Source organism: Hydra vulgaris, chromosome 12, assembly GCF_038396675.1.
Source record: "Hydra vulgaris chromosome 12, alternate assembly HydraT2T_AEP".
Taxonomy (NCBI): domain Eukaryota; kingdom Metazoa; phylum Cnidaria; class Hydrozoa; order Anthoathecata; family Hydridae; genus Hydra; species Hydra vulgaris.
Window position 1 is genome coordinate 72,770,146 of NC_088931.1, and position 27,846 is coordinate 72,797,991.

At 26.3% G+C, this 27,846-nt stretch overlaps 2 protein-coding genes across 3 annotated transcripts in view; one reads left to right on the plus strand and one right to left on the minus strand.

Moving 5' to 3' along the window:
• LOC100201603 (serine/threonine-protein phosphatase 2A catalytic subunit beta isoform) overlaps window positions 1–3,540 on the minus strand; it is a 29,093-nt gene extending 25,553 nt beyond the window's left edge. The window contains exon 1 of one of the 2 annotated variants that reach the window (XM_065814355.1): window positions 3,455–3,540. The gene's annotated coding sequence lies outside the window, so the exon portion shown is untranslated. Of the gene's footprint in view, window positions 1–271; window positions 295–3,454 lie in introns of those variants that run through there. The other variant, XM_065814356.1, reaches the window with a different exon arrangement.
• A 2,720-nt stretch (window positions 3,541–6,260) lies between these two features.
• The window catches only part of LOC100212701 (annexin A4), a 35,188-nt gene continuing 13,602 nt past the window's right edge, over window positions 6,261–27,846 (plus strand). Inside the window, exons 1-8 of the mRNA XM_065814357.1 lie at window positions 6,261–6,350; window positions 17,495–17,609; window positions 20,296–20,969; window positions 21,116–21,151; window positions 21,378–21,465; window positions 21,698–21,792; window positions 21,915–22,028; window positions 22,155–22,211. Coding sequence (XP_065670429.1) covers window positions 6,306–6,350; window positions 17,495–17,609; window positions 20,296–20,969; window positions 21,116–21,151; window positions 21,378–21,465; window positions 21,698–21,792; window positions 21,915–22,028; window positions 22,155–22,211 — 1,224 coding nt within the window. The 5' untranslated portion in view covers window positions 6,261–6,305. The remainder of the gene's footprint in view (window positions 6,351–17,494; window positions 17,610–20,295; window positions 20,970–21,115; window positions 21,152–21,377; window positions 21,466–21,697; window positions 21,793–21,914; window positions 22,029–22,154; window positions 22,212–27,846) is intronic.

Below are 27,846 nucleotides of genomic sequence, written 5' to 3' on the forward strand. Positions count from 1 at the left end.
AAAATTTTAAATATAATATTTTTTTTTATAAAAACTGCATTTTTTTGTAAGATTATAACATTTGTTAAGGAAATTTTTTTTCCATTCAATATAGTTTATCTTAACAATTTATCTATGACCTGTTATCTATTTATCTATTACCTATTATTATTATTTATATTATTATTATTATTATTATTTTATATATATATATATATATATATATATATATATATATATATATATATATATATATATATATAATTTATCTATTACCTATTATTATTATTACCTGAATAACAGTTTATCTTAATGTTTCTGCAAAAAAAGTTATAGTTGATTAATTAAAAATTGTCATAAACTAAAAATATACTTAAATGACATTTCATACTATACCACCTTGAGTCTTTTTTGTATAAAACATTTTTTATTACATTTAATAATAGCTTATTTAATATCAAGGCAATGTATGCAATATGTCTGAGGCCATAAAATTGACTATAAGTGATAACATCATTTTTAAATTCATTATGGCATTATATATTTACTTTCAAATTTCTTTTGGAAATTTGAAAGTAAAGAGTACAATGAAAATAAAATTGTACAGTTAAAAAAATAAAGAACAAAAAACACAACTTGTGTCATGCTTTAAAATAACAACCTATACAAATAAAGCAACACTTAAACTCAGTTAATAAACCATTTTAGTTATTATTTATTCAAATCTATTTATTCAACCAAAAAATTACAAATTTTTTATAATTTTACAAAATAGGTTAGGTGTCACTCATATAGTTGAAAACTAGTCATTTGAGTGACACCTAAATAAATAAACAAACAAAAAATAATAGTAAATAAAAGCATGTATAAATTAAATTAATTTAAAAATAATAATAAAAACAATAAAAGTCGTAATAAATTAAATAATAAGACAAAAAATATGAAAATACTCATTTAATAGCAACAAACAAAAATAAAAACAATTAGCAGCAACAGCACGAATAAAAACAAACTTTACGCATATGAAAATGCAAACACAAAACCTTCTACAAAATAAAATTAAAAACAATAACAATTTTCAGTTATTTTTGCCGAAAAAAAAAGGTGTAGAATAATTAGTAGAAAAAAAGCGAACACAGCGGCGTATCCAGGCCAGTTTTGATACAGGTATACCGGTATGGGCCCCCAAATTTCTGCCTAAACTCAACTTAATACAATTTTATATTAGCACCAAGTTTGTTATAAAAAAAATAATTCTTTAATACTTATTATCTTGCTGTTTTGTGAAAAAAATTTGTTACGATAATTATGATGATATAATTTGTTATGATAATTTCAAAATTGTTATTAATGTCATTTAGAAAAAGCAACATATAAAAAACGACTTTTAAAACAGGTTATAGATGTATTTTAAGTCAATCAGCTTAATTCAAATTCTCCTGGATGAAATATGGAATATGTTACAATTGGATTAAAATGTAAAACGCACATTTTGGTTGGATTAAAATATGAAACGCTTAGCATTTTATATTTTTAAATAAAAACATAAACTTTTTGAAATACTCTTAATGAGGTTATGCTTATGCTTTCATAACTAACTTTGCTTTCATAACTTTCATAACCTCCGCTTATGCTTTCATAACTAAAATTTATAATGTGATTAAACTCTATGAGCTTTAAACTTTTTCATTTCAAACAAAAGCAAACAATACATTGAAAATATTTTAAATAATAATATAAATGTTTTTTAAAACATAACAACATAATAATCATGCCAAAAAACTTGATTTGAAAAGAGAACAACAAAAAAAAGTTATTAACTTTTGAATGAATTATTTAAAATTTTGAATGAATAGACCTTCTTATGAAATAAATATGCTATGTAATAAATCTTTTTAGTCTCTCTAAAAGAAACATACAAATATTGTTTATTAAATGTTATAACTATATAGAGTTTGCTTGCTTATGAAATATTGTAGTTAACGCTTCTCTTGCGAGTACCTGCGAAGAAGACTAATGGTAAGTGCAATAAGGAAATTAATTTGATTTCATTGTTTATATTATTAAGCGAGTAAAGCATGTAAAAAATAATTATGGCGAATTGATGCAGGCATTAAAGCTGTTATGTAGTAATAAATATAACATTATTTTGGTTAATTATTTATATTTTTGTTCAGAAAAACGTAAAATAAATCTTTTAAATTTGTGTTCTAAAAAAAAAGGTCCTCTGAAAGTAGACAGGTTTTTTAGACCGGTGTGACTCAAAAATTTCTGAATACATCACTGGAACAACAATAAAAATAATTAGCAACAACAGCACAAATAATAACAAACTTGATGCAAACGAAAAGGCAAAACACAAAAACTACAAAATGAAAGCAAAAACTACAAAACGAAAATGCAAACACAAAAACTTCTACAAAATAATTTTTTTTTTTTGTTATTTACAGCAAAAAAAAAGGTGTAAAATAGTCAGTAGCGACTGAGTACAAATCGATGTTCAAATTTTCTTTTGTTTGTTTTTTTAAGTGTTAATTTTGAGTATTTACTTTTTAAGTGTTTCTTTGTTTATAATATGACTTGTTTTTTTTTTTAATCTTCATTTTCTTTTGATATTTTTGAATTCTTTATTTTAACAATTGATAATTAACTTAGATTTTGATTTTCTTTCTTTATTTCCTTATTTTTCAACAGTTAAAAAACACAACCGCCATCTGCGATGACCTTGCAAAAAATCAAACCAAAGAATCAGTTAGATTATGAGATAAAATAATCAAAATTTTTTATTTATTTTCTTGCTCAATATTCCTTTGTTTTAAACTCATATTAGCCAAATACAAACAAAAAAATTTCTCTGCATGTTTAAAAACTATAATTAGACATTTAATACCTACCATAGTGATTCATGCTTTTCAAAAAATACACCTATTTTTATTTAATATAAAAATAAATATTTTTATATATATATATATATATATATATATATATATATATATATATATATATAAATTTATATATATATATCTTAATCAAAACATTTCAGTAACTGAATTTAAACCTCAATAAATTTTTAGTAACTTTCTAGTGAAAAACATATTCAATTTCTCTATTTTATCTAAGAATTAAAATGTACAGCTTCAAAATTTAAGAGTTAAAATGCAGTTAAACTTCAGGCTGAGTCTTATCTGTATTAAATACAAAACCATTAGCAACGTTAACAAGAACGATTTGTATTAAAGGTAATACAAATTGAGTTAACAGTATTGGATAAGTATTAAAGGTAATAATTTTGGTATTTAATTTAAAAATAGACAATTTAATGTATTTATTTTTTTAATAACAGATAACGCATTTATGTTTTAATTTTGCAAGCTGTTTGCCAATTCATAAATAGTAACTGCTATGTGCTTGATTTATGGATTTTATTGACCTTTTTAGAAACTACAAAAATTGATAGATTAATAAACTTTTCTACCGTAGTGAGCCAAGTTTACAGAAACAAACCCATCAATAACCCATCAACAGTACATACTACAACGCACTAAGCGAGTCGAACGTTATTAGGCGGAACATAGACTGGAACGAGTTATATAATCCTAAGCTATTGAGATCGCCGAAAATCAGGTAAAAAGGCCTGAACGTCTCAAAACATCGGGTGTGTTGTACAACTTTAAGATCTGATTTAACAAAAATAAAAGTTCGAAATAAATCTTATTTTTATTTATGTAGTTGCATTTGGATATTGTATGAAGCTGCTTTAAATTACAGAAATAATGGAAAATTAAGTGTTTAAAAAATACCTTGTTATCAATTTCGTTTTAACTTTAAGTTTAAGGTGGCAGTTTTTATTGTTTTTTTACATTAAACACGTATTTTAGTCAAAATTTGTGTAATATGTTTAGTTTTATGTAAAGGTAATTTTTAGTTTTCATTTTTTGCAATTTGCATTTTATTTATAAGATAAGATAAATTGTTGTATAATTCAATAAATGTTCGAAAAGTAATAGACCTGTCTCAATCATATCTATACCTTGAAAAGCCAATCCGGAGGATTTTTTTTTGTCAATATATTTATATATGATTAACATAGTTGTATAGAGTTTAAAAAGACTTTAAAAATAAGGGGACTTTAGAAGTTAATTGGATCTAAAGTTATTTCATTTTTTGTGCTGAAAGAATTGATGATTTTATGAGAAAATGTCTTGTATTTGGTGCTATTTCACATTTTCCATACTTTTCCATAAGTATGGAAAATGTGAAATAGCACCAAAATAAAATTTAAAAAAAAAATTAGGCACAAAAATCAAAACAAACAATAAGCAAAGAAAAGAAACATATACATATTTCTAAACAAAATTCCTAAGTACCATTTCTTTGAGAAAACATAAATAGATACTTGATATGAATAGAGGAAAAGTTTTTTTTAAAAGTTAATTTTTTTAATTAACCAACCTTAAAGTTTTTAAACCGTGAGAACTTAGAAATTAAGTATAAATGTTAAAAAGGCTTCCCATTCTGTCAGATTCCTTATCCTTTTTTCATTTATATAGAAATTTTCAAACAAATTGATAGGTTTTGAAACTTAAGAAATCTTACCTTCAAGGTAATTCGAGACATGAGTAATATATAAAAGAAGCCATATTAAACACTACTTTCTATATATGGTTGGTAAGAAGTTGAGTCAAACTAATTGATGCCAAAAACCTCAAGGCTCTAGCTTTATTATAAAAAAAGATACGAGAGTAAAGTTCATGAAGAAACCTTTTTTTTTATTATTATTAATAAATGATTTAGAATGTAAATTTTTCTTACCAGTTGATGTTATAAGCAGATTACATGAAATTGACATCAAAATTTAGGAGCCAATTTGATAATGAAATAATTAAAAAACAATTTAAACCATCTTATTGGAAAATGTAAGATTATGCTTATTAGAACAAAAAACTCAAGACATCTATGAGATGATTGATATTGGTGTAGGCACCAGTATTGATTGGTTTAATCTTAAGTTGTCGTAATATCAATTGATCTTGGTTTTGTGATATCAAATGATTTATAATAGGAACAGCACATTAAAATGACTGTTAGAAAAGCAAAAAAAAAAAACTTGATGTAATAAAGGACAGTTTTGAACATCTCAATAAGAATTCTATGAGACTACTTTACACAGCTATGATTTACTCTCGCATATAGTATGCCTTAGTCTTGAATCCTACAAAAATAGATGTAGAATAAATACTGTATAATTAGATATAACTAGTGATATAACTAGTGTAGCAAAAATCAATAATAAAATAATAATAAAAACTCTGGTATACAAAGAAAGACTTTTGATGTTAATAACATTAGAGAGGTATTAGGGCGATGTAATTTAATTTTTCAAATTTAACAAAGGATATTGAAAAAAAATGATTGACAACATTCTAATGAAAAAGTGACTTGGGAAAATATTGGATGCAATAGCATAATTTAATGACTTTGCAAATGTTTTTCTAGCGCATCAAAGTTCAACTTCCCAATAATTATTTATGTCATTGGACTATCTACTTCAAGAAGCAGTTAATGCATGTAAAATTGATGTTTTTAAAAACTTATTTGATATATTCACAGCTGTTAAAACCTAAAATTCTGACATATTTTTTATTTAGTATAAGAAACTTATAGCAAAAGTTAATTAAATTGCCTTATTAAAGTCTCTAATATTTTTTCTAACAGTTTTTAAAGTGGGATAATAATTAGATAGTTTAACCTTGAAATATCGAACTGATAATTTAATAGCATCAATTACAAGAAGTTATAATCAGGGATTATCTTTTTCTTGATATATCCAAAATTCTGGATGTTTCTTTTAACTTTAAATATATTTTTGCAATAAAAAACAAATGTTTTTAACTTTTTAAGTCATTTCTATACAAAAAGCAAGAAAAGTTTCACAAAAAAAAATTGAGAAAGTTATGAGCTTTAAGCCTAAAAGATCCAGAAATAAATTCCATATTCCATGTGAATATTCCATTTAGATATTCCAAGATACTGCTTTTGAATTAATGGCTTTAATTTTTATTAAACTTGGGCATAATTAGGTTTTTTGTTTTAACTTAAACATGTTTAATTTTAATAGCATAATATAACTTTACATTAAGAACAACACAAAAGTAACTGAACAGGCATAACTGGCTATTCTTTTCAAATCTATGTTAATGATATATGTTGTTGTCAAATGTTTTGTTAATGTGTTATAGGTTTAAAATATGCTGCTATATTCTGATTTGAAAAAATATTATTGTTATTATTATATTGTACTACTTTTTCAGCACATAAATATAATTATGGCTTATCCACCACCTGGCGGTGGTTATGGTTACCCTGCTGGTGTAAGTTTATTAACTATTGTTTTTGTTTTATATTTATTTTGGCAATGATTTATTTTAAATTTAATTATGTGTTTAAATTTGAATAAAGCATGCATAGTTATAATGTAAATAGTATGTTTTAGCTTTTTTTACTGTCATTTTTACAAGTATTTTTGGTCAGCTAATTTTCTTTTGGTTTTAATGAGTTTCAAATAAAAAATTTTGTTTGGTTTAAACAGTATATATACAGCACGGAAGATAAGAAATTAAATGCATGCGGTCAATTTAACCAGTTAACACATGGAACTTACAGTTGTTTTTTTAGACTTAATAAATTCAAATATAACTTAATGCTTGAAAAATTAACAATTTCATATTCTTTTTAAAAAAAATAGTTTTTACTATTTTTTTTAAAAAAGAATTTGTTTTAAAAACAATTTTTATGAAATATTAAAAAATAACTAAATAGTTTATACTAAAAGAAATCATTTTATGAAATGAAAATAAAAGTTATTTGTGTTACATAAAACAAATTTCTTATTCAAAATGTTTTTCAAACTAAAAATAAATTTTGGTCTGATTCCTTGATTAATTGATTAATAGAAGAAGAAAATTGGGAATGTGCAAGTGATAATTTTAAATTTATTTAAAAATAATTCATTCATTGCAATTACTACAAGAAAAATAAATGAAAAGATGCATATGATATATAGATACATGAAAAGATATATGGGTCAAATCATTATATTTCAACCAATTTAAAGAAAACTTTGGGGGCACCATCTCTGATTTTCCTGATTTTTGCATATTATTATGTGCATCATGTAGATAGGTTAAATTTGAAATTTCAGACTTCCAAGTACAACGGTTTGGAAATTATAGCCTTACAAACATGATACAGTGGAACCCCTCGATTTACAAATGGTCATAACAGACTACTTTAGAGCTGTATAACTTTTTTCTCACTTTGAACAAGTGTCTCATTTTTTCTAGAACTATTTTCTGGATAGTTCTCTCTTTAAAAAAGTGGTTTTTATTAATTTGTGTTAAATTAGAAAAAAATTATGACCTCCTCGACTTTGGAAAAAATGATTGGTGCCACCCCTCCCCCTCACCTTAGTGAGTGGGGTGAGGGTCCAGACCACACAAACACCACTGATTACCTATAATAAAATAGAATTTAAAGAAATAATGGTTTCATTTTGAAATTAATTTAGATATTTAGGTATTAAGTAACTAAATATCTAAATTAATTTAGAGACCTTTATTTGAACCATAATGAAGGTCTCTAAAAAGTTACTGCCCCCTTTATTTGTGCCCCTATCTACTATAAAGACCAGATCATGGAGAGAGGATAACCAACCATATCTTTCCTTTTATTAAGAAATGGCTTATAATTAGTTGCACCCTTCACATGGGCCAGTTGGCAGATTAGAGGGGCACTGGTTTCTAGTAACACATACAGCTGTTGATGATTGAAAAATAGGGTAATTTAAAAATGCCGGCATTTTTGGTGTGGATTTGACAAGTTTATAATGTTTGCATTTTCAGATAGTTAGGTCTAATGGTCTTATATGCTGTTAATCTTAGATCAAAACAAAGTGTTAGAAAAATTTACAAGCACCTTAAAATGGCTGAAAATTGGACTTTTTAGGCGAGTGGACATTTTGATTTTAGATATATATAAGTTCTAAACTGCAACAAGCTTCCTATATTTTACCTGTTTATTGCAGACAGTAGTAGCTAATCATAAAACCTATCTGTAAAGACTTGTGGATGAATAGAATAATGTTACAGTTAGTTTCATTTTGGCATATTTTAGCAATTTTATGATTTTTTCCAAAGTTGAGGTCATAATTTTTTTCTAATTTAACACAAATTAATAAAAACCACTTTTTTAAAGAGAGAACTATCCAGAAAATAGTTCTAGAAAAAATGAGACACTTGTTCAAAGTGAGAAAAAAGTTATACAGCTCTAAAGTAGTCTGTTATGACCATTTGTAAATCGAGGGGTTCCACTGTATCATGTTTGTAAGGCTATAATTTCCAAACCGTTGTACTTGGAAGTCTGAAATTTCAAATTTAACCTATCTACATGATGCACATAATAATATGCAAAAATCAGGAAAATCAGAGATGGTGCCCCCAAAGTTTTCTTTAAATTGGTTGAAATATAATGATTTGACCCATTTATTTTATTTAAAAAATAAATGAAAAGATATATGATACATGAAAAATAAATGAAAAAATATATATTATATATAGATAATAAATGTATATAGTACAGTTGAAAGAGAAAATGTTCCTAGTTATCAGGCCTTGTTTTAATGCGTAAACTGGCATGCCGTTTACATATGCGCTAAGCCATTTAATGTAATGTTGAATGGCATTGTAATGGCGCATATGTAATAACGCGTAAAACCACTTATGAAGATTGGATGATGATTACATAAGAAGTTTGTATAAAAATTATGTTTGATATTCGCGCATTTACAAATGTAGTTAGTTAAGAACAAACAAAGAAAATTTGATTTTTATTATTCTAACTTTTCCATCAAAAATATTCAACAAAAGAAAAAAAAAAAGATGCTATATGGCGCTTAAAAAAAAATCTTAAAACAAACATATTAAAAATATTTTATTTATCATCTTGCAAAAGCAAGAATATTTATTTAGACAATTTCTCATAACAAACAATAACAAAAATAATTACTGAAGTTTTTTCTACAATTTTTTTTTATATGACTATTTTTTGTAAAGTAAAAAAGAAGTCATGTTTCAAAAGGTAGATTTTTGTCCAAAAAGCACATAAGCATGCACGAATCCTAACAATACTCCAGTAAAAGATGAAATGGTCAATTAGGAAGGTTTTATGTAATTTTTGCCATTTTCTGATGAAAAGCTTTAAAGATAAACACAGTTCATCAACTTACCCCGGTCTCCCCTTTATATTGTGGAATGTTTATTTTGTTTTAATTTTTTTTTTAAATAATTTAGTTAAATATTAAATTTTTTATTATCATTTAACATAAATTAATTTCTTTCTTTACTCAACAATTTTATAAATGAATTAAAAGATCTTAAATTTTTTTCCATTATTTCTTAAAATTGTGCAAATAAAGTTTTTTTTCTTTTAAATAGTTATTAACAAACAAAAAATATTACTTGTTGGAAAGAAAAAAAATTATTTTACCAGCGCAGGCCTTGTTTTAAATAAAAAATGCTTAATGCATTAGCTTAATGCCATATTTGATGTCATAAAATTCTTTATTTTTTTACTTTTTTAAAAAACTTTAACTTTTTTAAGTTACAATAATATTAATTACTGAAAAATGAGTTGAATGTTATTTAACGGCTTTTTTATTATTACTATAAGGGAATGTTTTTTTTTAATTTTTTTTTTATATCAATTAATTATATTTAATATTGCATTTTTAAAAATGTTTGATATTAACAAATTTCTTTCTTTCTTGACATTTGCATAAATGAATTAAAATATGTTAAATTTTTGAATTTTCAAAATGATTGTTTCTTAAATTTCTAATTCTGGCTTTGCAACTACAAATGATTTTTTATTTAAAAAAAAATAGCAAGTAACAAATAAAAAAGTTTACGTTATTTTATTTACTTTATTTATTAGAAGTTTGTTAGTTTATTATTTTGTTATTAAAATCATATCGTTGTATATTATCAAGCCTTCCCGGGAAGTGCGTGCGGTCGCACTCCTTGTTTGTCCACGCTTAAAGTAATTTTTTTAAACAACTTGACCATGTTTTTAAATTGTAATTGTTTTAAGAATTTGCGACAAAATAAAGCTATAAGAAACTAAAGAGAATAAAACAGCAATACTTGAAGAAAAGAACTGAAGGCTATACGGAATAGAAAATCTAAATGGAATATTAAAAAAAGAAAATTGTTGTATATACCTAAATATGTATATTATAATGATATACCTAAATATTTTACTGTTTTGGTTTTCTTATTTTTAGGGTGTCGGTTATTTTCCACTACCAAAATAGATACAAGTTGAGGAAAAAATGAGATAAGAATATCACAAAAATAAAAAAATTTTTTATATACATTTATTCATGACTTTTTTTCAGCCAGTATATTTAAAGAATTCACAGGAAAGTGAGAAAACTAATTGCTATTTATTTGTAAAAAAAAAAATTTTTTTTTTTTGTAACAAGTTTTTCATGTTAAAAAAATAAAAGTTCATTAATATCGATATTTAAATATGAAATATTTGGTTGTTTTCAATACCCTCATTGAAATAGTCTGCACTTTTGTAGGATTATCTAAGTTGTGTATTTAAACCTGATAGTTTATTTCCTGATGAACTATATTGACGATGCTCTAAAAGCTTGTGAACTAGTGCATTGTTACTTTACCGAACTTTTTTAATGAAATGTATAGGAGCCTATTTTAAACTTTTTTTTAAGTTTTAAAAAATTTTTTAAAACAGAGCAATCATTATGTTCATTATTTCTAGTAATTCGTATTAACATAGTAAATTTGGCATTATAAAAGAAACTTTTTCAGACATGCATCAAATACGGTAAATACATTTATTACAGAATAATAAATGTATTTACCGTATTTGATGCATGTCTGAAAATGTTTCTTTTATAATAATAGTAGTTTAAATAAAAGAATATACTCTGTTATTCTTTTATTTAAATTATTCCTTCATTACAAAAACTATTAATCAAATAATATATTTTACAAATAAATAGTTTATTTCTTATTTTCTTATTATAGAAGGTTTGAGAAAAAAATGTCAAATATAGCAAAAACATTTTTAAAAGCGAAAAGATGTACAAAACGAATAAACATAAGAAAAAAAATTAACAAAATTTCTCATAGTTCCCAGCGTACATAGCAAATTAGTTTCTTAATTATATGGACTGATAAGAATCGTGAATAATTGCATATCGTCAGGGATATTGCAAATCAGCGTAACTACCATTGGCTACTATACTTGGATATTATTAATTTTAACACCAAATATCTATTGTTGACATTACAAATAACATGAATAATACTCTTTATAATAAAATGAACCCAAAATCTGTTGAAATAAAAAAAGTATAAAGTTTAAACTTCTCTAGTAAAAAAAAATTGTTGATATGCGGTATTATCCAATGCTTGTTAAGTGGTTTTGCACTATCCCGACGATATCAAAACTTTCAATTGTTGTTAAATCGTTAAAAAGATGTTGTTTTTTTTAACAATAACTCTAAAAAATAGAAAAGAAAAGTTGTATAAAAAAGTTTTGTTTACTTTTTTTAATTATTAAATTTTCTAGTTTATTTAATTAAACTTGATATTTCGTTACAATTTTGTTTACTTTTTTTAGGATTGTTTTTATTTTCTTAGTAGATAGCTTTTTGCCGCCAATTATTCAAACGTTTTATAAGTTAAAAGATGCAAACTGCTGTGGTCAGTTTGTTTAAATAAATTACATTAAACATGGATGAACAAGGCGTGCAACCGCACGCGCTTCCCGGGAAGGCCTAATATATCATTTATTAAAAAGTAATCACTGCAATTTAACTTGCGTTTTAAAAAAAAGAGTTAAACTTATATTTTGTGCAAATTTTTAATGCAGCAATTTTAAAAATATATAATTTAATTTTGATTTTAAAAAGAAAGTTTAGGATGGAAAACTGAAGAAACAATTACGATAAAAATGAGCTAATTTTTTTTTAAGAACAAATAAAATTGCAATATTGAATAATATTTAGTATTAATTTTTTAAATAAATTTGACAGTTAAGTTGAACTCAAGCATTAGCTTAAATTTTAATAAACTTAAATATATTTTTTTTTTAAATTTTAATAAACTTAAATATATATAATTAAATTATATATTTTTAAAATCTAAATTAAATAAAATATTTTTTTATCAGAATAAAATTACATTTTTATTAAATCAGTTCTGAATCGTATATTTTTTAACATAATTAAATTATGCTTTTATGATCATTGCTTCCAGCTTAAAAAATCAATCATGACAATAAAATAAGAACAAAATAAAAATCAACTTTTAATTTCATTTGAGTTTTTTACATTAGTAAATAGCGCTTATATCAAGCCTAATTGTCATTCAAACTTTTGTCACAAATATTTTTATATTAATGTCATTCAAAAGTTAATGTGACTTTTTTAAAAATTAATTACTTCTTTTATCTTCGCTTATAAAATAATTTAGAAGTTAAAGAATGATAAAAAATCGCTTACTGCTTACAAAAATCGCTTAAAGTGTACGTAGATTGCTCTACGCGTAATGCTTTAAAACAAGGCCTGCAGCACTGTTTTGTGACAAAGATTTTAGTTTTCAAGTGCCATTTATTAAAAATTATATACTGTTGTGTTTTCACTTAAGCCTTAACAAGCCTTAAGTCAAAAAAGTCGAACCTATGCTTTATGATTATTGCTTTAAGCATAAATTCATAAATTAAAAAAAAATTAATAATAGAGTTATTATAATATGTTGTTTAAAGTCTTAATAGTTAAAGTATTTTCATTTTTTGATAAAATCAATTAACAAAATAACAAAACAAAAAAATTAAAATTTCAAGTGGCGCTTATATAAAACAAAATTTAACGTGTACTAATTTTTTAATTTGTTTTTTTCGTTTTTTATTTTTTGTTTCAGTAATTATTTTTGTTATTGTTTGTTATGAGAAATTGTCTAAATAAATATTCTTGCAAGATGATAAATAAAAAATTTTTTATTATGTTTTATTCATGGTTTCTTTTTTTACATGTCTATAACATCTTTTTTTCTCTTTTACTGAACATTTTTGATGGAAAAGCTAGGTTAATAAAAATAAAATTTTCTTTGTTTTTTCTTAAGTTATTACATTTGTAAATAGCGCAAATATCAAATGTAGTATTTGTGTAATCTTAAAATTTGCGTAAATGTCAACTTTTTTGTGTAATCATCATTCAAACTTCATAAGTGGTTTTTATAATGTCAATCACTTCTTTTATTAAATATTTTTAAATATTAAAAAATTATAAAAAATCGTTACATGAAATGGTATTACTGCTTACGTTAAAAGGTTTAGTGCATACATACTTTACACTTTAAAACAAGGCCCATATAATATATACATAATATGTACAGTGGCTTTCATAAATTTAGACGCACTCATATTTGATAATAGAAATTTTTAGTTTTTTAACAATAAAACAATAATGAAAAAAGATTTCAGTTTAGTTTTTCTTCTATTTATTAGATAAATACATACAGAATACAAAGTTTAAAAAAAATTTACAAATAAAATACAAATACAAAGTAATAATTAGGTACAACTACATGGTATTAAAAAAATAAGACAAAAAAAATTATTCATAAATTTAGACGCACAATAAATTAGGAGGCGTAATTATGAACCAATCAATATTTTGTGCATCCGCCTTTTGCTTTAATACAACTAAGAACTCTTCTAGGCATAGACTCAACAAGATTTTTACACATTGCTTCTGGGACCCTATACCAGGTCTCCTTAAGGACGTCCTTCAGCTGGCCAAGTGTGGAAATTTGAATCTTTGCCAATTCACGGTCAATCCAAGCCCAAATGTTTTCAATCTGGTTCAAATCAGGTGAGTATGGAGGTCACAGTATTGTCTTGATATTATTATCGATGAACCACTCCTTTGTATAGTATGCAGTATGTGCATTAGCGCCATCTTGTTGAAGTTTCCATGGTTTATCAATCAGCATAAGCAGGTCAATTGATGGAATTAGGTTGTTTTCCAGTACTTCTATGTATATTCTGGAGTTGATTCTTCCAGTGTATGTTTGGCACATACCAATATCTTTTTAATTGAAGCATGACCAGATTCCTATCAAGCCTCCTCCACCTTGTACAGTCGGTCTAATGTACCTGGCGTAATACTTTTCGTTAGCCATTCTTTTGACTGTTATGTTAGATTTGCGATTGATAAGCTCAAAGTTACTCTCATCCATCCACATAATGTTTTTCCATTGTTCTATTTTCGAATACTTTCTTTCACGACACCCCTTTAGTCTCCTTTGTTTATCATATGGGCGCTCAAGCGGTTTCTTCAAAACAGAGTAGACTCCAATCTTGTATTTGATAAGTATTCGGCGGACTGTGCTTTGAGAAATAAATGTATTTCACGTTGTATTGAATTCTGTGGTCAATTCTTTGTAACTAATTCTTGGATTAGCTCTGACAGCTCTAAATGGGCACTATCGTCCTTTCTGGTAGTTGACAAGGGTCTACCTGGCCTCGTTTTCTCCCTGGCACCACCAGTGTGAATAAAATTTTCCTTTGTTGTCGCATTTCTCAGAAACTCCAATTAACCTGGCAATTTCTCTATTACTTTTGGTTCCTCCTTTGATGTGAGCAATAATTTGCCATCTTTCACCTTGAGTGATACATCTTTTGCCCATTTTTTGCGTCTTTTTAGTGCAAAACTAACTTAGATTTTGTTTATTTATTAAATAATGATTAACTAATTCCAGGTAAGTCATATTTATATAAGGTTTTTTGACAAAATTAATTAATTTAGGCCTATTAATGAGAAATATAGGGAAAATCTACTAATTAACTATCAATTAACAAAATATAAGACTTTTTTGATTGTGCGTCTAAATTTATGAATAAAATAAAATTAAGCTTATCAAATGGTTCTCCAAATGTTGAAAATATTTTCATAAGTTGAAATGCAACTTCAGCAGCATATTTTATTGTTAATGCACACAGGGTGCAATATCTAGTAAAATGGTCTTGATAGATCATATTCATTTAAAATCTTTATACAGCATAGATTGCATATCAATCAAATCAACTTGACCTGAAGAGCCGTAGTCTTTTTTTAAAATGGGTTTAATTACGTCACCTTTAGTTGTTGCTAGTTTACGTAAATGACTGGAATGTACTTAAATAAGAAATCATCGAGTCAACAACTGTAAATCAATTTAAGAACCACATTGATAAATACTTTGTATTTTAACCTCAAATCTCATATCTTGTATATTTTTTTTAATCCTTGTTAAATTTTTTGGCTGTTATAGACTGAAATTCTACATAATTTCAGTTTCAACTCTTATGAGTTACAGCGTCATTTCTATAAATTCTAGTTTTTTAAAATTAAATATTTTTTTTAAACACAATTTTTTTCTTTAAAAATCCTCAGGTGTGGTTAAATGCTTTTTTTACGACCTAATATTTTCTGAATAAACATCACATAAACAAAATTAAAAGCTAATTTAAATATTCCTAAAAAATAAGTTTTTGCCTAAACTGAGCGTTTCCGATTCTTACATTTTGCACAAAAAAATTTGCTTCACTGATCGCCTTCGACATTTACAAAAAGTGAGCAAGCTTAACAAGGCCTGTCAAATTTTTTTTTTGGCAAATTTAGTTTGTTATTTTATCTCTAAATTCTTAAAAAAATTTGTAAAATTTTAAAAATAAAGTAGTATTTTTGTTAAAATAAATAAAAATTTTTAGTTTTCATTTAGGAAATATTTTTTTAAATTTGTTTAAATGCTTGTACAATTTTCTTAAGTTCTATTTAATAATAGAAAAATCAGAAAACAAAAATTGATACTTTGACTTTAAAAATATAGTTTAATTATTATTTTAGATACCAGGTATTATTATTTTTAGGTACCAGGGACTATTCTAGGAAAATAATTTGGGTGGCGGTAGCCCCTGTGCCAGCGCATTATGGTAAAGAAATTTGCCGGTTTTTTTTGTGAAAAAAATTATTTGCCGTAAAAAAAAAGTCCTCAATTTCTGAACTTGGGCAGCACTGTCGAAAATGGTCTAGAATAGCTGCTTGCTATTTTTTTTATATAGAATTCTTGAATTTTAAAAAATTTATAAAAAACTTGAGCTGCCGATAAAAATCAATAGTAGTCCTTTCAGGCAACTTAATTGCATCTAAAGAGTATTTTTAGTCGCCCTTCACAAAATTCAGTTGTCTGGTACCATCAAGCGACCACGAGTGTGCACCTCATATATATATATATATGTATATATATATATATATATATATATATATATATATATATATATATATATATATATATATATATATATATATATATATATTTATATATATTTATATATATATATATATATTTATATATATATATATACATGTATATGTATGTATATATATATATATATACATACATACATACATACATACATACATACATACATACATACATACATACATATATATATGTATGTATGTATGTATGTATGTATATAGGCTTGGACAGGAATGGTGTGCGATCACAGGTTGTAACTGATCACGCTTGTGATTTTTTTTCTTTTCAGTTTGACCACGGCAGTTTTGGTGCTTTAACAATTTAAATGCTATTTAAAAAATTGTTATGTTATGAATTACTTTTAATCGTTGATCTTTTCTAAAGTTTTTATTTTATATGAAGGCTTTAAATAAAATGAAAAATTATTTATAGTCATTTTTTAAAATAAACGCATTTTGTGTAAATTAACAAATGTTGTATTGAAATTTTTTTTATGTTTTTAATTCTCTTCCTAGTTTAAGTTCAGCTAGTGTTTCTTTTTGCAGTGCATTTTTAAAATGTTTAAAAATCATCTAAACATCTAAACAGTCATGGTCAAAATGTCAAAAAATCGATTTTTATATATATATCAGCCTTGGAAAGGAATGGTGTGGGATTAGTGTAGTGCTCGATCCCACACCATTCCTTTCCTAGGCTGATATATATATATATATATATATATATATATATATATATATATATATATATATATATATATATATATATATATATATATATATATATATATATATATATATATATATATATATATATATATATATATATATATATATATATATATATATATATATATATATAATTAGATATATGTAAATAAATAATTAGATAAATATAATTAAAAAAAGACATTTAAAATATTTATTTTGTTTTTCAACTTTTCTGAATGTTTTTGTGTTGAAATTTGTTGGTTCTTGTTTGGTCCCATTTGTCAACATTTAGAATAATTTAATTTGTAAAATTCGAAGCTTTAAGCTCTTGTGTGTAGTTTTTTGTTGTGTGTTGTGTGTGAATATCCTAACATCATAGTTAAGTATTTAAATTTTTATTTGCTTATTATCTAGTACCCTCCAGCAAACATTGCTTATCCACCAGCTGATGTTGGAGCATACCCAACCATGCCAGGTTTCATTCCACCAGGAGGTCCAGCTTATCCTACTTCATTTCCCCCTTATGGTGGTAATATATGATTTTTGTTGTTGGTTGTTAATAGTTAATAATAATGAAATAAAGTCCTGCGCTGAATTTCTTTTTTCATGACTTAAAAATACTTTTGAAATGATTATAAAGTATTGTCGATTTACTTTTATATCTTCTTATAAGAATTTGAAAATATATTTGATTTAAGTTGCTATTATCAAATTTTGATGAAAACATTTTTGCAACAATATATAATTTTCAAAATTGTGAAAACACCACTGCCATTTTAATCATAATTTTAGTGTAAACTTTACATCTATTGGATTTATTCCATTTTCGAACACAAAAGGAGATTTCTGTTTATGTCATGAATAAAGTAAAATATCATTTTTAATAATGTAATCATTAATTAAATATGCATATTTTTTACTATTATATACATCTTTTATGATGAAAAAAACACACATTTTTAACTGTTATGTTTTAAAATTTCTTGAAAGTTAAAATATAAAAACATGGTTAAAATCTAAACCTTAAAAAACATAAATAATCACAATTGAATAGCTTTAGTAAACATAAGAAATATGTAATTTAGTAAACATAAGAAATATAGAAACAATTTTTTTGTATCTTAATTAAAAGAATTCCCAAGTACCAAGACAAGCTCTTAATTATAACTCAGAAGATAACTTTCCAAAACAATTAAGCAAAAGACCTTTTGACATCATTTTGGTTCATTCAAAGTAAGCTCTTGCTCTTTGGTTATTTTTTGAATGAATTTGAACTGATTTATTTGCTTTTGTAGTTAATATTTGATTTCAATACAAAAAGTACCTTTTAAATAAGTTAAAATCTAGTTATAAATATAATTGAAGTTTTCACTTTTACTGTTAATTTGTAGCCACAATATTAATAGTTAATAAGTGAAAAGAGTTATTCATTTGTTTTTATTGTTTATAAAAGTTATTTATATTTAATCAAAAAATATATAAGACCATTCTCAAAACAGTTTCTTCAATTTGAAGTATAAACTATTATTATAATAAAATATCAATTAAAAATATGATTAATGATTACGCCATAATTGTTGGACATTGCTTAACAGAAGGTGCATTATATCAGCAATTAAATGACACGTTGCCACATTTTAATGATCCAATCCTTGTGTTCTTTGCAAAATTCGAGGGAATCACTAATAATTTTTTGAGAAAATTTGGCTTTAATATAGCACTGTATGATTAAAGTCCCTAGCTAGGCATTTGAAAACTGTGCAAGAACTAGTATTCACACTATGAGGCAGTTGAGTAAGAGTTTGTGAGCTTAAAATCTGTATGTTTTACACACTCAAATGGCATATAAATATTTCATGAAATGATAAATCTTCCATGTTGTTTTTTTATATTGTTGATTTTGGAATAGTAATCATTGATATTACATAGGATTTTCCTGGATTGATATCATTTATGCAGCAGTGGGGTAGAGCGCTTGCCTCACAAGCAAGAAGTTCCAAGTTTGATCCCCAACAAGTCCCTGGTAGTACCACGCTTAAGTTGTTTCTTAGCGCAGCGGCCTTGTTCAACAAGGTTTGTGTTTCGGAGTTGTAAAGTCGAGAGAGGATTGTAACCTCAATTTAAGTAGCCTCCCCGACTGTAATAGCCTCATGGTCTGGGGGGGGGGGTGAATTAACATTTTAAAAAATAATAATGAAAGAAAAATCTGTTGAATTAATGGGCTGAATGATGTCATAAACAGTTGTCTTAATTGTGTTAAAAACAACTTCAATTGTGCAACAATCGTTCTATTAGACTTGCTGTCTTTCATTAAAAGTTGTATTTGTGCATGTTTATCTAGTGATGTTGTGGCCATACTTGAATCAATCTTGAATAAATAAGTTTAATTAGATTCTTTCATAGTTTAAATTTCTTTTCAGTGGCTTTTTTATTAAAAAAAATTTCCTTATATGGCCACAGAAATTTACATATGTACCAGTATATAAATTTTCCACAAAGGTTATAGGGTTTGTTTTTTTTGTTTTTATATAGACGCCACATTTAATAACCACAATTTATGCTAACTTGTCAACAAGGAAGTATATTATATAATGGTTTATTCTATACTTTATATACTCCCTTTATTTTCCAGAATGCCAAGAAGTTATGCAAAAATTATATCAATTATTAACTAATGGAGTTGGGACAGAAATTTTGGCTCCCAAACCAGTATACTGGTGTCAAAATTGTCCCTGGTACGTCTCTGCTTCTTAGCTAATGTCACATATAATCTTTAACTTTTATGTTGCCACTTATAAAGTTTAACTATCACCAAAGCATCTTCTTTATTTGGTTTAATGCACTTGGCCTTCAAACACCAACAGCTCTGTTTATTTTTTTTAATCTCCAAAAAAGTTGTTTTAGAAATGTTACATCATAAAGCATTTTCTGAAGATGACACTTATTGTTGATGGCTTATATACGTTTTTAAGTTTTAAATACCATTTAAAATGCAATACCTTCAAAACAATTTTAAGTTTTAAAAAACTTTTAGATGTTTGTGATATGTATTTTTAAATTTTTTTATATTCTAGTTAGTCTTGTATTTCAATTTAAACAGCTTACTTTTAAGATAAAAATAAGAAATTCAGAGTTAGGGGCTGTTCAAAATAGGCAAGTCTATAGTGTTTTCCTTTTCTTTCCTTTTTTTGTATTTAAAATTTTCATATGTTAAGGATATGATCAACCACCTCTACAACCTGGATTTTCTCCAATGCCACCTCAAGGAGACTTTCACCATCATCATCAACAACCATATGCTCAACAAAACTATTCTGGTTATGCTCCACCTCATTCTTATGGTCCACCAGGTCAGCAATATGTTCCACCCCCACAAACCTATGGACAACAGCCAGCATATGGACAACAACCAGGATATGGTCAACAACTCCCATATGGGCAACAATCAGTACAAAGTCCACAACCAGCATATGGTCAGCAACCACCTCAAGGCCAACAACCACCATATGGTCAGCAACCACCTCAAAGCCAACAACCACCATATGGTCAGCAACCACCTCAAAGCCAACAACCACCATATGGTCAGCAACCACCTCATGGCCAACAACCACCATATGGGCAACAGCCACCCTCTGGTCAGCAGCCAACATATGGGCAACAACCACCTTCTGGTCAGCAGCCAACATATGGGCAACAACCACCTCAAGGTCAGCAACCTCCATATGGGCAACAACCATCTCAAGGTCAACAGCCTCCATATGGTCAACAAGCTCCTCAGGTTCAGCAGCCTCCATGTGGGCAACAACCGCCTCAAGTTCAACAGCCTCCTCAGCAAGCTCATGTTGCTACCCCAACTAACCCTCTACCATCTGTAACTCCGGCTGCTCAGGTAAATGCAGTTAAAACATTTGTAATATTAAAAAAAATATTATTTAGAAAATAAAGTTGAGAAATAATGTTGGAAAAAAGTACTTTGTTTAAAACATTTTATTTATGTGTTAAATTTCAAAAATTACCTGAACTATTGTTTTTTAGCCTCCTTATTCTCAGATGTCAAATATGGCTATTAGTGTATGTTTGTTTTGATTTTATATTTTTGCGCTTTATAAAGAATCTTTTATATTTGTTAAACTAAATACTCTAAAAACTTGTACTATTGCATTTAAGTGTAATAACTTTTTAAAGTTTGTCAGAGCTTGTAAAGCACTAACTCAAAGCTTAAAAACATTTTTTTATATCATTTTGTTTCAGTTACAAACATTTTGTAAAACAATTTTTTTTTAATATATGATTTTAGGCACCTACAAGAGGTACTATTTTTCCTAAATCTCCATTTGATGCAGAGGCTGATTGTGAACTTCTAAGAAAAGCAATGAGAGGTGTTGGTAAGAAAATTAATTTTCGAGTGAATTTAAATTTATAGTGAGTTGTATAACATTTATAAAGTTTATTGGTTCCATAGGTTATGTAATATGCAATATACAAATAAAAATCCTTTCATTAATGTATTTTTTCTTTGTCACTATTTATGAGTCATGATTTTTAACCATTTCCTGACTTTTTATTTATTTAGAATTTTTATGTCAACTTTTATATCTAAAATATCTTTAATTTAAGGAACTGATGAAGATGCTTTGATCAACATACTAGTTGCTCCTTGTAATCGTCAAAGAGTTGAAATTAGACTAAGATACAAAACCATGTTTGGAAAGGTTTATTTTTTTTTTTTTCATTTAGTGTGGTTGTAGATTTATTGAGTTATGAATATTGGTAATTTGTTTTGCATTTTATGTTTTAAATGACAAAATCTACTTTTTAAATCCTTTTTTGTTAGGATTTAATGAATGATTTAAAGTCAGAACTAAGTGGAAATTTAGAGGAGACTCTTTTGGCTCTTTTGGAACCTACTGTTCTGTTTGATGCTAAATGTTTAAGAAAAGCAATGGCTGTAAGTATTTAGGTTTTATAATACATTTGGTTGATGATTTTTTTGTAATCAATCAACTTTTTTATTAAGCTATATAATTAAAATAAAAGTTTCATTGCACATAATTAAAGATTTCTTCATTAATAGGGTGCTGGCACAGATGAGTCAACGCTTATTGATATTTTATGTTCTAGAACCAATTCAGTGAGTTTTTTATTCTGAATGCTTACAAATATAAATAATAATAACTTCTTTTATATATCTATTATCTGTTTGATTTTCTTATTTCATTTTTATTTTACATTTTTCTAATGTTTATTTTTCCATTTTTTACATCCTTTTACTTTCTATTTTAGGTTTAATATATTTTTTATAATTTATTAGTTTTACTGTATTTGTTGTTTTGTTTTATTTGTTTTAATAATTACATACATTTATAACTTATTTATTACTGATGTTTATTTACTTATATTAAATAATTTTATTTAGTAGCAGTAAGTGGCAATTGCTTGAGCTTTAAAAAAATACCAAGATAACAAGAATAATTTAGCATAGGGTAAAAATATATGAAATCATCCAAAAAAAATAATTTTTGACACCCTTACATCTCAGAATTTGTTTATTTTTACACCACTTGCAGTCCATATCAAAAAAATAATAACTGCGAAAATTTTAGTTAAAAATACCAATGGGTTCCAGAGATATCGTCACTTGAAATAATGCTGACTCAGCATTTTAGTGATTTTCTGAAGCGACTACAAAGCAACTTTGACATACAGTATCTTCATAATGGCTTGGGGAAGTTTCCTAAAATTTGGTACTTTAATAGATTTTAACTTGAGGAATCCAAAAAAAGCACCCTCAAGACTCGATTATCTCAAGAAATGCCTCATTTGTCCAATTTTGTTCAAAATTATTGACTTGTAAATTAGTGATTTTTGGAGGTAAAATAAAGACTGTGGCCCAAAATCCCGAGTAAAAAGTTTAATTGTATATCATTATTTCATCTTAGGTCTACTGAAAAAAATTAGATTCATCAATTGTCTCTCTAATACGTGATCAAAATTTGCATTTAAAAATGGTGTCTTTTTAGAAAAATTTAAATTTTGTAACAAAAGCAATTAAAATATTTTGTAAAACATTTATTTGAATAAAACATCAAATAGTGTTATTTATTGACTAGTTTAGGATATTTATAGTCATGGGCCAAGGAAGATGCCCTCCCCTTCCACGGGAGGCCCCCACGCCGCCCCCCATCTCCCTAGATTTTTTTTTTTTTTTTTTTTTTTTACATAAAATGAATAAATAATAGTTGATTATTAAAATACATTTTAAAAACATACTTTTTCAGTTTAAGTTTGAGAAACAGTTTATTTGCGTTACTTCAAATCGATAAATACTTACCTCTTATTTCAAAGATCTTTTTACGATTTTAAGTCATAAATTTTAAAACCAAAGATATTAAAACGTTTTTAAAACATTTTGACAATCAATATCTTTATGTAGTTTTAGACTAATATAGTCATTGACATAATAAGGTGGGAGTGATTTGTGATTTATTTAAACCCCCACCCCTCCTTCTCAGCCTACAATTCAAGAATTTGAAAAAAATAAAAGACATTTTAAATGCGAAATAGGTAAATAAAATAAAAACAAAATTATCTTAAACATAATTAATTTTTTTTTGTAACCAACAGTTTATATTCTTCAAATCTAAATCAGATATGTTGTATGTACGACCTGATATTGTTCGCGGTGTAGAAATTAGGCATATAACTTCAGAATTGAGCACCCAACACTCATCAGCTCTCATTGGCCGAAAGAAGTTTTTACCTGGTCCATGTGGATGCATGAATCTGACTTTTATATCAAGCTCACTTACATCTTCAGCAATCCCTACGTACCAAAATCCATCATAAAAACATGCAATATAATCCATTTTTTTAATATTAAATGAAATATCTACATAATGTTTGCTTTTTGGAATGATATCAAATATTTCAGTGCATGCATCAGTACTTATTTTTTTATAACTTATAGTGTTTGGAGCAATTGGAATAAAATGATGATACATCCTTGTGCCAGGAACTGTTCTTCCACCTAAATATCTTTTTTCTAATTGTGCTCGTGTTTGATCAATTTCTTCTTTTGAAAATAACTTAAAATAAATTCCATTTATCTTAGCTTTACAAAAGGAGTACATTAAATTAACATCTAAAATCTGCCCAGTAGTTATTTGTTTTAGACTTTCTTGACTTACTACTCTTTTAACAGTCCCACCAATACCATCACAGGGGGATTTACCATGACTGGTAGCAAAAAATACCCATTCAGCATTTAAATCAAAGTCTTTACTGTGATGACAAAGATTGATAAAATTTTTAAAACTTTTAAATTGTGCTGCACAACCATCAGAAAAGTATTTCACACTTGATACATCAGGTAGATTTTCTTTGATATATCTAGTTATATCTTCCTGAGTCTTGTAAATAAATCCTGTGTCATGATCAACATCTTCTGAAAGGTAACAAAAAGATTTATGTTTGAGAAGTTTGTTCTCTATAAAATAAAGTACAATTGTATAAAGTGAGCATTGGCTTTTGCTCTAGTGATAACTTTGAACCTCATCCTGAACAACATATTGATAGTTTTCAGCAAAATCTCCTAAAATTAAGCATTCGTTTTGGTTAAGATTTTCTTTACAGTTTTTTAAGTATCTACTTTGTGTTTTTGCAATATGAATGAGAGGTAAGGTTGTCAATGCTGTCACATAATAAATCATTAAATTCATCTAGTGGCATTGACTGTGAAAGTAGTGTTGTACGATCGGTACTCTGCCATTGCTTAAATACTACATCTTCTTCATGCTCATGGTCCATAAACTCCTGCACTAAAAAACTTTTTAACACTTCAATACCAGGGCATTGGTTACATCGATGCAACATACATTCTGCATTTTCAATAGAGCAAACAATCAATGCCATGAAATCTTTATAACTTTTATTCCACCTAATGGCATCAATGAGAAATTTTGTATTTTGGTGATGTATGCAAACGCATACATTGTGGGTACCTGACGCATTAGTTGTAATACACCATTTAGGTTTAAGAGTACAAAATTTTGACAAACTGACTTTGACGTTAGGGTAGTCTTTTTTAAATGCAACATGTAATTCATTAAGATTGAGTAGCAATAATCTTTTTTGAACATGTTGGTTTTTCTTAATACTTACATAATCTTTTTTTCCTGGCATCATTCTTAAAAATTCATCACTTTGATAAAAGTTAATCACTAAATTAACTGTTTCTGGTGAAAGTGGGTTTCCAGTTTTTTTTCCGGGTAATGATAGAATTCCATTCTCATTTTTAACTTTTCTTGCTGTTCGAACAAGATACTCAGACACTTCAAAGTAGCTTGATATCTTTTTACGTGTCCATGATTTTGGTGCGAGTGTTAACATTTGCACCTTATGGCAATAAGAGTCAGTCTCTGAAGTTTTATTTTTTATTTCATACATTAAAATGTCTAGATCATGGTCATTGTTAATGTTGTTGTTTAAAATGGGGCTTTTTATTTCTGTTGTTAAAAAAGTTTTTTTAATATTATATGCTAATGAGACCATTTTTGCAACTCTGTCAATAGTGTTTTCAAACTTTTCAGGCAATTTGCTGTGTTTTGAAAGACTTTTTAGTTTGACTGGTGAAATTCCAAGCAATTCTATAGTGGTATCTAACTTAATTTTTTTCTCACTTTTGGATTCCCATTCCTCCTGTGAATTTAAATCTTCATCAGTTTTTCATGCTTTTTTGTAACATTTACTGCAGAATTTCCAACCTGGGGTTACATAAACATTATTTTTTTGCAAATAGTTTGCCATGTCTATGGAAATCTTTATATTACCTAAAAAACAAATTTAGTTTTACGTGGTTAAAATAACTGAAATTATCAAACATTTTATAAATAATAAATTGTTTTCTTTTAATTTCCATATCAATTCTGTTGTAAATAAGGTAAGATTACCTTTTATAGCAATTTTTTTACTTTCCTTGTGTGTTCCAAAAGGATTGCAACACTTTGTTATTTTTCTCTCAAAATATTTTCCATAGAATTGCTCATGATAACAACATAATTCTTATTGAACTATATTTTTCCTTTAAATTTGCTCGCCATATTATTTCTTCTTGTTTTTCACAAGGAAGATCTTTAAATTGAACAAAACATTGTTTTCTTGAAAATCCAGTTTTGTGGCAATGAATGTTAAGACTTTTTCCAATGTCACATTTCTCCATATTAATTATTTTTATTATTTATTACCTAACAAAATAATATAAAAACTATAAAATTAAAAGCAATTCTTTAAGAAAATACAAACAAGTAAATACCTTTAAAAAGAACAAAACAAAACTTATGTTTGTTTTTTATATAAAAGGAGGTTTTAAGTCACCAATTTGAAATAATGAAAATTTTTTTTTTTTAAAAATTAAAATTAAATTGTATGTTTTTGCATTATTTATTCATTTTATGCAAAAAAAAAAAAAAAATCTAGGGAGATTGGGGGAGGGGCGTAGGGGCCTCCCGTGGGAGGGGAGGGTATCTTCCTTGGCCCATGACTATAAATATCCTAAACTAGTCAATAAATAACACTATTTGATGTTTTATTCAAATAAATGTTTTACAAAATATTTTAATTGCTTTTGTTACAAAATTTAAATTTTTCTAAAAAGACACCATTTTTAAATGCAAATTTTGATCACGTATTAGAGAGACAATTGATGAATCTAATTTTTTTCAGTAGACCTAAGATGAAATAATGATATACAATTAAACTTTTTACTCGGGATTTTGGGCCACAGTCTTTATTTTACCTCCAAAAATCACTAATTTACAAGTCAATAATTTTGAACAAAATTGGACAAATTAGGCATTTCTTGAGATAATCGAGTCTTAAAAGTGCTATTTTTGGATTTCTCAAGTTAAAATCTATTAGAGTACCAAATTTTAGGAAATTTCCTCAAGCCATTATGAAGATACTGTATGTCAAAGTTGCTTTGTAGTCACTTCAGAAAATCACTAAAATGCTGAGTCAGCATTATTTCAAGTGACGATATCTCTGGAACCCATTGGTATTTTTAACTAAAATTTTCGCAGTTATTATTTTTTTGATATGGACTGCAAGTGGTGTAAAAATAAACAAATTCTGAGACGTAAGGGTGTCATGGTCTGGATGATTTCATATATTTTTACCCCATATTGTTTACTAGTTATCATTAGTTATCATCTAATATAATATTAACCAATATTAAATAAGTCAATATTATTAACTCATAAGTTTTAATTAAATAAAATAAGACTTAATTAGTTAATTAGTTTTTTATTTTATTTGAACCAATGAGTTTTTTGAGAAAAAATTTATTCTGCTTAATAATGTGTCTCATAAAATTTCTCAATATTTTTCTTTTATATATATAAGTATTTACTTCAGATGTAATACTAAGAACTGAAAGTTTTAAAAACATATTATTTTGTGACTGTTGATAAAATCTTTGTATCATCAGCATAAAGTTTTTTTACATTTTGAAGGCAATCAGGCTTATCATTAACCAATATCAAAAATAACAACGGTCCGAGCACAGATCCTTGAGGTACACCACTTAAAATATTTTTCCATTTTGAGAAAAAATCACCTTGTTTGACTCGTTGGTGTCTGTTAACTATAAAAAAAATTTATCCGCTCTAAAAGTTTTCCGCTTACACCATATGCCTCCAGTTTTAAAATTAAATGTCTATGTGGTACTGTATCAAATGGCTTAGCAAAATCAAGATAAATAAGATCAACTG